Below are 12,873 nucleotides of genomic sequence, written 5' to 3' on the forward strand. Positions count from 1 at the left end.
TAAACGATAGTCTAGTATTAAATAATAAGAAATAATAAATATATATTTTTTTTAGAAACATGATCTTAATTATTATATTATTATATTATATTATTCACCTGTAAGGACCTTTATAATTTATTATAAGAAATAAGAAATATTAGATTTAATTATCATATCATTGCGTAATTTCATTTATCGTAATAATAAATAGGCAAATTTATCGTATTAATAAATAGGAAATATAATATAAAGGATATAATATATAGGAAATATAATATCAAGCAAATATTAATGTTAAAATATATTTTTTTAAATTTAGATCCTAAATATTTATTGAATTTTATTACTTAATTATAAAATGAAAATTTTTTAATATTATTTTGCTAAAATAATTAGAATTATCTAGAATCATCTTATAAATATTTAATCATGTGATTGTAGATATTTTATTGCATTTATATGTATAACTGTTTATATGCGCGTATTAATATTTATAAATAAATTATTTTTTAGCTTTAAATGTTATTACAATCTTTATATGAAACATCGAATCGAATAATTGCAAATTTTTTTCAATACATTTTTTTCACTGAACAATATATCGGATATAAATATGCCTATTCATTAAAATTATGTTTAGAAAAATTAAGTACACGAACAAATGAAACATTTAGATCAGTTCTTAAATTATCTTGTAATTTTTCCACATTTAGAATAATCTGGTTTAAAAGTAAATGCGAAACCAGGAAGAAGGACGATGCCCATCTCATAATGTTCTAACGCAACTGCGTCTAGCGTTACATAAACTGTTCCAAATTAATTAAGATGCTTCATTAAGTCTAATGAATATACAGGCCGTGTGTTGCTGTAGCGAGAAACTTCTCCGAGAAAACTATGATTTTATCACGGGAAACATATTGCATATTCAAGTGAAATTTACCAGAAAACTAACTGATTTTCTGATTTTTACCGATCAATAAAGAATGAAATTTAGAAAAAAAAATAACAATTATACCATTCGAGATTATTTCCATCAGGAATTTGTTTTGAGATTCAACAAAATTATTAAATTAAAATTATTAAATTATATCTTTAATTAATACTAGAATTATTAGTAAAAATATGCATATGCTGGTCTTCCATTATATTTAATTATATATTTAATTATATATTATTATTATATTTATCATTATGGAAATTATGAATTTGTACAAATATTGGTAATTTAAAACAATCAATTATTGTATGTATAATCAAATTTAAATTTATATGTTTATATAATTATTATATTATTATATTATATTGCATTGTGAAATATTGTGCAGGATATATGAAGCGTATCTCGTTCGACACGAATCAAGTATTTTTATCTTGGCCAAATTCGACACAGATATAATCTAATATTCATTTTCTTCCGCTCAAGTTTTATTTCTTGCCAAGCTTGCCAAACTTTCGACAATTTACATTTATCGCAATATGTATGGTACAAATTAAAGATTTTTCCCAAATGTGATCTACTTTCAGCGAGAAATCAATTCTGGTAAAGGCAAGAATTATGTTTAACAAGATTGGCGAGTTTCATTCGAGTTCGAGCCACGTTCTATCAATGCGCAACGGGAATCATTCATATATCGTGACATCAATTTGCGTGAATGCAAATCCAGTTTATCATTAACATAATCTGATGTCCACCACAAGAGATTGTCATTCCTTCTTGTCTGGCTTACATAAGAAAGAAAGTAACGAGAAGTATGCATCGTGGGACAATCGAGAATAGATGACAAAGGGATGAAAGAATGTAATGGTGAATCATTTTCAATGATGTTACGATGTTATAAAAATATTACTACGATACAAAATGTTGATCCACATTCGTGGAATAAAACAACGCGATACTCTACTCTTTCATGGATTTTTTGTCTTTCGTGTTATCTTTATATTTTCATTATTTTGAAACCACAAACAAATTATTATGATATAATGCTTCCCTTTGAACGAAATAATTTTATTGTAAAATATTTCGTCGACTTATCGCGAGATCTTCGTATTAAATAAGACGAAACATTTTGTGTGAGATAGATCATGGTCAGATTCTTTCGGATAAGAAGTAGGTCAGGATGATTCAAACTTTATAGGATAGAAATGAGGTTTATAGAGGATAGATAGCAAATGAAATTTTCTCCGTTTTACTTATAACTTAATTCATAGTACGTAGTCGATACATTTTCAAGAACGATTTATTCGAAAAAGAAATTTTGTATAAAAAAATGTAATTTTTTATGTATCTTATTCTAGATAAACTAATAGAAATTAATTAATCTATAAAATTTAAAAGAATTTAAGAAATTTTCGTCAATGAGTCTACAAGGTTAAATTTATATATAAATGCGAGAATATCCCTACTCAACTCACAAATAAATGTTTGCGACACTAGCGCCACTAATATACCGGCCTTCCGATATTAATTCATTAAACATGATACCAAGAAGCGTGTTTCACAAAGCGGATTTATTTCACAAGCGTTACAGAAATTTTTGTCGAGCATGATTCCCAGGAATACATCACCGATGGAACCATACACCGGTGAATCTTAACGCTGACTTGATATCGAGGTTGCTTACGAATGGCGAACCAATTATCCGCGTCGCGTTTAATACGTATATGCGTATATAGTAGAGAACGCGGGAAGAGAGAGAAAGAGAGAGAGAGAAAGAAAGAAAGAAAGAAAGAAATATACTCGTATCTGTTCACAAGACGGTATCGTAAAATAAGCTTCGTGGGGGCCAGCCTTATGCACCAATAAGGCAACATTCTGACCAGGTCAATGCTTACTGGTTTTGTATTTCAACTCGTTCCCGCGTCTCTCGCTATTTCAGCGATCGCTTCGGGCGAAATGATTATGTCTATACGTTAATATATATTTATGTATTATAGAAGGACTCTCTTGGGTATAGATCTCTTTCGATATATCCTGATTCACGATTTCTCTCCGATCATCTTTTCGAGAATATTATCCCTATCGTTTGCCACTTTTCGAAACAATCATTTCAATTCTTACTACAAATAGCGATGGGATCGAATTCGATATACGTATACAAATTTAAATAAAAAAAGATATAAAGGATTTATTTCATAATAAGATTCGAATATTATTAAAATAAAATAAAATATGTAAAATATTTGTGGGAAAGATTGATTTCAATAAAAATATTCACTTTTTTGTTATGGTTATATAACTTTGATGTGCGACTATATATATCAAATTTAATCATATATCGAAAATATAATTTTGTTTAAAAATACCCATCTTTTCTTTTTTAATTATAATAAGAAAAAGTATGATTTGGTTGCATGAATTATTTTTTACATAAACATACACGTATTTAAAAAAAATGAATCGTATTGTAGGAAATTTAAAAATTTGTCAATAAATGATATTTTAGAAGACATAATCGTATTAATAATTATAGGAATAAATTATTGTAACAAAAATTCTATAGTATTTTTGTAGAATATTTTAAAATAATATTTTAATGATTTTAAAATTATAGTTTAAAAAGATTATTTAAATTAAATTTATCATAGTATATAGTCATAGTATATAAATTAGACTCCTCAAAATATAAGGCGAGATTGCAAAAATTATTAATTCTAAAATTTGAGAATAAATTGATTTGGATTTCTAATGTTTAATATTCTGATATATCTATTTAATCCAAGTCTAGATTATCCGATAGATTATTTAAATGACATGTCTCGGTCTCCATTAAACCGGTTAATCAAGGTTGTATCGAATCGAGAAGTGAAGAAAACTTAGGATGTTTGAACACGATTGATAATTGATTTTATTCATACTTAGAAAGGAATATATAAACTGATATTTGACTACTTTTTCTTTATTTTAAAAAAAAAATGGTATAATGTTATTCGAATAACTTTGATCAATTTATATCGAATGAAGCAAATTATTATTTTTAAATTTTGTAATTAAATGAAATATAAATAAATAATTTTTAAGATTTATAATTATACAATATAATATATTAAGTTTTATTTTCGAAATCTGATAATTTTTTAAATTCATAGCAAAAATTGTATAATTTTAACTTTTATATGTATTCAATTAAATAAAATATTATAATAAATAATAATATTACAATAAATATAAAATGAAAAGTAAAAACAATTTTCTAATTCTGATGAATCGAATTGATAAAATATGTTTATTGCATCTGAATTCATAGTAAAACTTAATACATTTTCTTTTTTTTTTTTCTTCTTTTTTTTTATATAGAATATAAACGAAGATGCAACACGTCCCAGTTTCTAAAACAACATTAGCTACATTCGCGATCACGCCATTCGTTTTCATTGATCAAGGTTGCGGCGCATTTTTATTCTTTTTTCCTGATTGAATGATAAAATTAAAGAATTAAACAACAAAGTAAAAGGAAAAAAATATTTAATTTTTTTTTATATATCATATTAAGCTGTTATATTAACAAGAAAAATAAAAAATATATAATATAATATAATAATAAATAAAATGAATACGATATATCATCATATCATATAATGATTAATATATTAAGCACGAAGAAAATCGAATTAAACGCAGGGCAAACAAAGCCGAAGATTTTTGTTGAAAATTATCAAAATTATCAAATGAGAATAAACAATTTGTAGCAATTTGATGACCGATTTTCAAACCAAAGACATCATGAGCGAAATCATGCGAATCATGACGCGGTTAATATCTTTGTATCTTTGTAATATTATTCTTTCTTTTTTTGCTTGATATTTTTATTATTCCGCGGTTTTATTATTCCGATATTTTGATATTCTATACGTCATAGACATATCAATTCAAAGTTATATTATATTATTACATATTACAACATATTGTAGGATATATTGTATATTCTTATCAGATTAAAAATTATTATCAGAAATTCATTTACACATGCACATAATTCATATATAGAAGAATAATATCGGTAATTAATAAAAATAATTCTTTTTTCAAGATATTTATTGAACGAAGATATAATATTTTTTTTTAAATTTATGGAAAATAATTATCTATAATATCTTTTTCTTTTAGTAATTTAATTACTATTCTTATTATGTATAAAAATTGCGATTCATAATAATAATTATATTTATTTCTTTTTCCAGACACGGAGTCCTCAACGAAGGAGCAACATCAGTATGAAAAGAAAAGTTCGGACACAACGATGCACGTAAACGGGCATACGACACACAACGCGAAACAAGAAATGAGTAAGTTCTTTTCTTTTTTATTACATATTTGTACATACATATATTCCTATTCATAAATATTAAAACATTTATTCGTCTGGTATATAATGATTGAGCGGAAATTATAAAAAAAAAAGAAAGAATAATAAAAAATAAGTTTAAATATAATATTATTTCACCTAGTTGTGTAGTCATCTAGTAACTCGGTACGCTTCTATGAACAGAAATTACAGTTATGGCAATTTATCGTGGGCTAATTTTCTACCTTGATTTTATCAAAAAATGAAGAGTCATATAATCTGAATATTCATTATTCCAGTGATAATTGTTTAAAGCTAAAACTATTGATTTCTAATATATATCTTCATAATTACATATCTATACATATATTAGACAAATAATATATAATTAAATATACGTAATTATATTTTTATTTGAATAAATATATATTAATTGTTTTTAAAAAAAAAACACTTTACTACAATTTTTAATTTTTAATTTTTTAATGTGCAAAAGCGAGAAAATTTGAAATCAATCAATTTGAATGTTAATAAAAAAACATGCAATGGTATTAATTGCAAATCAACGTCGAAAATTAGAAAAATGAAGATAAAAGATAGAAGATATTCTATATTATATATTTTTATTTCTTGAACGTGAAACTCGTAATTTCAATATGGTAAAGTAGATGTGGGGATCGTAATTTGACAATTGGAACAGTACTAGAGAGACGCTTCGTCGCAAAGTCGAATGTGCGTCGTAAATGAGGAAAATAGACATTGTATGGTGGCCGATGTCACTTGTTATGTAAGTCATTCAAGGCTCGATGACGTTATGCGAAGGTGTGCCATCCTCATCCTGTTCTTTCGTTATTATTGATCCACTGTTTCGCTTATTTAGTCGAATAACGAATTCTTGGATAGAATTTTACGAAATTTGGTCAACATTTATTTCATTTGAATATTCGAACGTTTCAACACCTGGTTGCATGAACACTTATCGCAATGATATTCATTTTCGATTATAAATTTTTAATTATTTAATGATTTTATTAATATATCGATACAATATATATCGTTAAATGTTATAAAACTTCCTAGTATTTAATTAACAAAAATCTAATTGCGAAGAGAAGTACATAACAAAATATACATAAATAATTTTTGTTAAATATAGTAAAAATATAAAATCCTCGAATTCAAGACCAGTTTTATAATATTTCGTAAAAATATGTAATATTTTGTATGTAGAATGTTCGCTTGGCGACAAACGAGGATTCCGCTTGGTTCAATTTTATTTTCTAGACTGCATTCGCTGGAATAGTGCCGAAGGATGACATAACACGAATAATTTTAATGGAACAACTCCCTCGATATAGGACAAGATGATTTCAAAGAATAGTTAGGGTGTGTTCGATATCCAGGATGCGATTCGTTTGTTAGAGACGAATAGCATAAATCTAAAGGATAAATCGAACGCGAATCTAATTTCATCTCCGGAAATGTGTTCGATCGTGTAGGGGATTTTGATTTATGGAATAATTGTTATTGAAGGAAAGGGAAACTTAAAAACAATTATTATAAATGTGTAAAAATATCAGTAGTGAAAAATATTTTTTATCAAATTTATAATTGGTATTATGTTATGATATAAAAATTATAATCATATAAGTATTATTTATGGAATAATTATAAAAATCATTGTGTATGGTAATATGTTACGTATGATATGTTTTTATTATATGTTCTCTTTAAGAAAAGTGAAATAATAATTGCAATTGTGAAAATAATAGATAAAGAAATATAATAAAGACAAAAAAATTAAACAATTGACACGTACTAATGGAAGAAAATTAGTTCTATTTATCTATTGGGCTGTTAAAAAAAAAAGAAATAAAAAAGTATTAGATTTATGAGCATAATATGCATTTTTAATCTAAATTCTTTGACGAAGTTTAGAGAAAAATCACATTGAATGGATTTCATCGTAAGAAAAATTTTTTCGAAAATAAAAAAGGAGAAAAATATTTTTACTATAATATAAGTTAATGGTTAAGATTTATTTGAAAAAAATGGAGTATCGTGCAAAAAAAAATAAAAATAAAGCAAATCGGTGAAGGCAGAAAGAATAATCGGTATATGTGTATGTACAGGATATATCGTGTGCTTATCGTGACCCCAGTCAATGGTTCGCGTAGCGTAGTCATCTGGATCATCTGGAGTATCTAGAACGTATTGATCGCGGCTAAGCAGCTGTACTCTCGGGCTGGCAGTAACGTTGGGGCGGCCGTACGGAAAACACACGTGTTACACGGTCTCGCGATGAAAACGTCGGTGTCGTGAAAACTACTTTCGAGGGAAAGTGCAAAGCCCTTTCGCTTTGACCCGATCCAACACGATTCTTTCCACGTTCGGTGTGCGCGTGTCTTCGTTGAAACGCGATTTTTATTTTTTTCCCGAAATATCGAACGAGTAGGGATATGCCACGTTATAAGTTTAGTCGGCGATTAATCACGATTAATCGTAAATAATCGAATACAAAATGAATCGTTTATGTGCCGGCCGCGCGTTTTCTTTTCGTATCGTGTATGCGGGGTGCAGATTTCTTCTCTAAGTTTTATTATTTGTTAAAGTGATACGATGATGTTACACGTGAGGAAAGAATTTTAGCGAAGATGAGGATCAGGATGAGGTGGAGAATATTTTTTTGAATTTTTAATCATCCTTTAAGCGCTTATGTCGCATATATATATATATTATTATTAAAATTATTACACAATAGAAATAACGATATATATTTAAAATAATAATATAATAATAAAATGATAGTTGATAATAATAATAATAATAATAATAATAATAATAATAATAATAATATAATATGAATTTATATCGTAACAAACGATAATCCAATAAATATCGATAAAAAATTCGTGTCACTTGCACGATATACAAAGATTAAACCATAACGTTTACAGGATTAAATGTTTTTCGTTCTTCTTTCTTCCTTTTTTGTTGCGATATTAAGAAAACTCGTGTAAAGAAGTGTCAAATTTATGAATAGAAATAGGTTTAAAACGATATTTGATCGCGAATAATTTCATAGTTCAACAAGAATTTAGTTTACATTGTGGTTTCAAAGTGTCGATCTTAAATACCCATTTCGATGTTTGCGCAAATTTTGGAAACGTTTGACAACAAATAATTTCTTGTTTTGGAAACAATGAGTGACTCTATTTGCGTTGTAATTATTTATCGTTTGTTCTATTGATCAATGATTTTCGAACATGATGAGTTAGTTAGACATTAAAATGTGTAAAATTTGGAAGAATTTTGATTCGTGACACGTGAAATATACGTTATAAAATATTTATCGTTGATAAAATTAATATAATAATTAATTTTTAATTAATAATTTTTTATTTAAAAAAAATTATTTAAAAAATACATTTTATCGATATTGATCAATATAATAAATATTGCTTTTCTTCCTTTCTTCTATAATAATAATAATCTTTGAATATAAAATAAATTATACATTATCGAATAATATGTTTCGTTAAGAAAGTTTAATATTTACTAAATTTTAAAAAACTGATTTAACCACAACTATGACTTCTTCATCTCTATATTTTTACACAATAGCAAAAGTTATATTTTTTTTCACTACTGATTTATTGCTATTTCTTACCGATTATTGATTACAATGATTCAAAGCAAATATTTTAAATCATATAGTTGTCTTAAAAAAAAGAAAAAAAAGTTACAATTTGTTCTATATTTATTTTTGCAATAAAATCATATCATATATATGCATAAATATTTTTTTGAATGAAAAATATCAAATATAACTAAACTTTTAAATATTTAATGCAACTTACTATAGTCAGTTTGATATTTTTATTGTAACTCATTCGGTGTTTATCTTCGAAAAAAGAAGGAACGTTAAATGTTTTTTCATATCTTTGAAAGATACGTAGATTTATATAATGCCGATATTCCATTTATATGTCTGGTGACGAAAATATACGTTTTGTTAAGAAATTATTAATCTATCATAACGAGAATAATAATAATAATATATACTCATATTTGATGCTTTTCTTATATTAATTAAAATTAATCTAAATTATATCGAGGGTAAAATTTTTGTCTACGATAAATATTGTATAATATTGCATGAGTAACTAATATGTATTAATAATTAATATATTTTGAACGAAATGAATATTACTAATAATTTAGCAATATTTTTTAGCGTTTTTAAAACTATTAATAATATTCTTGAAAAGTGAAGTGAAATTATTGAAAAAATTCGCGTGTTACAACACTTGCAATATTTTACATGATATTTCTTTTAATGACAGAATAAAAAAAGATGAAAACCATATATAATAAAAATAATAAATATCATAAATATCAAATAATTATTAATAGTATTTTCTCAACTTAATTAAACTACATTATTATTATTCTTGAAACATTGAACGATATAATGTGAAATAATATTAAAATATTTGATATTGTTCTATATTATTAATAATTACGAGGAATCAAATTTTTTTTTCGTTATTTTAAATATCATTTTTATGATAAATTATATAAAATTTGTATAGAAACAATCCTATCGATTTGAAATTTTAGATTTTTTTTTTTTTTCTATTATTTTTTGATCTTTCATTTTCTTTGAGTAGATTACGTAAATCCTACTATAAAGAACTAATCAATTCGAATGTATTTTTCCGTTTCTCTTTATATTTAGTTATCCATTATCAAAGATCGTCTTTGAAATCGTACAGTCATACATTCGATGCTTTAACAATTCACGTTTTCTAATTAAAAATAATCTATTATTTTTATATTTTTGCATTATAATATCTATTATTGTATTATAATATTAAAATAATGATATATAAATATTTTATTTTATTACGTTATTGACAATTTAATGAAAAGATGTTATATTCATAACATAAAAAAAAAAAATTTTGTTATGAATCATTATAAATTATTGTAGAGAAAAGAAGAGAAAAAAAAAGAGAGAGAGAGAGAAAGATCAAAAGCTTTATTGAAAATTTGTATTTAATAGAGACTATAACTTGAAAATTCAATTATTTAAATATTAAAGTAAAGTATAAAAAAAAAAAAACAAAAAAAAACATTCATACAAAAGATGGAATAATATATAAATGAATTGTTAAAGTTATATGTATATAACTTTATAAAGATATATATATATAATAAAAGAAAAAAATATCTCGAGAAGTTAGCATTTCGAACACAAAATGGTTGATGATGAGAATTGTGTGTACGAATTGTTTATCGCTATTCGTAACGGGTTTGCGCACGGGTTTCACTTTCAATGAATATTCGCGTTTCCAGAGATGTCAATCTCCTCCCCAACTTGAATTGCTCGATTCGCGTCGCGTTTGTTCCCTCTCTCAACTCACTTTCCGTCGCGTTAATTGCACCCCGTTAATTGGCAATAATAATTGATTCAAACTGTTGATCGCGATTTTTAACATTCGATTCGCGATTATTATTATTATTATTATTATTATTATTATTATTCGATTCATGGCGTATCACGCCGCGCAAATAATTTCAAAATCGCGTTTCACGGTTCGTTCGTCGATTGGCATCGGTTCGTGAAATTCTCGTAATGGGTAATAATCGAAATAAGAGAGTGTAACGTTGACCTCTGAATTCGAACATAGAGATAACATCAATAATTTATCTAATCTATTTTAAAAGATTACGAAAACTTTTTTTCTATCGCATGTAGTAAATAAATGGGTAAATATGAAAACTATAATTATTAACATTATCTCAATAATCTTAATAATATCTTTTTTATCAAGGTAAATGGAACACTTTGCTGTTACCAATTTGTGTTCAAATTATGGGAAGTGGGTTATTAAATAATTGTACGTTACAAAATGATTTGCATATAATCGGACTAAATGTGTAGGTACGTTATAAATTCCGTGAGACGATTCCCTTATGTATTATTTCTTAATAATGTTGTCACGAAAAAAACAAACATCATTTCTTAATGTATCCGTAACCATTTTTTCTGTCATTTCTTTCAAAATGTTAAACTCGGAAAATTAAAAATAATAAAAAATAATAGAAATTCATAGTTGTAGTGTAATATCGAACATAATAAGTAAGAGATCGAAAATAATATCTAAATATAATCGGATTTTATATTTTTTATTATATAATATGTATAATATTATATAATACGTATAATAAATTAAAGTTTCTATTCAAATTTTATCTTATTAATTTTATATAAAAATATTATTAATTAAATTAGTTTTTTTTTTTGAAATGCTAAAATCTCATTTCAGCATTAATTAATTTTAAACGCGATTCTTTAAGATTTAAATTAATAAGTTGATTTTAAGCCTCATTTGTTAATTTATTCGATTCAAGATTCTTCTTTCTCATATTTCAAGGTTGCATTTATTCGAAACAATTATTAATAATCATATTTGCAATTCATAAGAATGAATTATATTAATATTATTATAAATAATAAGATTTTCCTTTTATTTCTATGATGAGAAAATATCTATATATATATTTGAATCGACTTCGATGCACGACAATATTGAAAGTAATCGTTTAAATAGAAATTTATCTTTTTTTTCTAAAAGATTTAAAAAATTAAAATATTATTATATCGAAGATCTATTTATGAAAAAAAAAAAATTATAACCTGAAATGAAAATAATTGAAATGGTCACGATATAGATCCATCTCGTATGCTGAATTGTTCGATCAGGAGATAAATGATGGATCGATCAATCGAAATATATGAAACGGTGAGACGAGATAAAGATTGTGAAAAGATCAATTTGTTCAACACATAATGAATTCATAAAAGACTGTTGGAAATATGAAAAAAAAAACGAGTCCATAATCCATAATCCATCATTGGAAAAATGATTAAAATCGTCAATTAATTTTTCGACGATGTGTTTATTAATTGTTTATCCGTCCGATGAAGCACTGGTGTGGTTGTTTCGCGTTTCGAAAGAAAAGTGACTCGGTGGAGAGGACATGTACGCGAGACAGCACATTGGCTCTGTTTGCGCTTGTTAATCAGTTCAATTGAATAACGTATTAATACGTCGGGGTCACCGTAAGGGGTTAATCGCAATGTCCACGCCGGACACGATGGACACCATCGATGAAGCGGAGCAGGCGTGGCGTGAGTATTATACAGAACGACAAAATTTACAACGTTTTATTATTTATTATTTGTTCATTATTTTTCGTCCATCGTGTATCAAGTTGTACACGATGTTTCATTGAAAAAATAATTATATATTCGATGTTTAATTACAAATTATAAACCAATATAATATACATGAAAACGAAAAAGCAGAGAATTTCAATAGATCATTTTTTAATAAATCATTTAATAATATCTATGTCAATTTTCTGTGTTGATTATAATATTTTTTACAAATGAAAATAATAGCTATTTATTTTCCTATGGATATTGATTAAATCGCAAGGTATTGAAGCGAAAATTTTAAAACAATCACGATTAGCTGTTATGGCACAGAATTGCACAAAGCTGATAAAGCTGAGAAAATAAACTGGTATTTGTAGA

At 25.6% G+C, this 12,873-nt stretch overlaps 1 protein-coding gene across 7 annotated transcripts in view; it reads left to right on the top strand.

Moving 5' to 3' along the window:
* The window catches only part of LOC102677657 (echinoderm microtubule-associated protein-like 2), a 35,408-nt gene that overhangs the window by 6,811 nt on the left and 15,724 nt on the right, over positions 1-12,873 (top strand). For 3 of the 7 annotated variants that reach the window (XM_031509766.1, XM_006614180.2, XM_006614181.2), the window contains exon 1: positions 12,007-12,465. In XM_031509766.1, coding sequence (XP_031365626.1) covers positions 12,414-12,465 — 52 coding nt within the window. In that variant the 5' untranslated portion in view covers positions 12,007-12,413. Of the gene's footprint in view, positions 1-5,160; positions 5,266-7,475; positions 7,936-12,005; positions 12,466-12,873 lie in introns of those variants that run through there. The other 4 variants (XM_006614176.1, XM_006614178.1, XM_006614177.2 and 1 more) reach the window with 4 other exon arrangements.

Source organism: Apis dorsata, unplaced genomic scaffold, assembly GCF_000469605.1.
Source record: "Apis dorsata unplaced genomic scaffold, Apis dorsata 1.3 scaffold_172, whole genome shotgun sequence".
Lineage (NCBI taxonomy): Eukaryota > Metazoa > Arthropoda > Insecta > Hymenoptera > Apidae > Apis > Apis dorsata.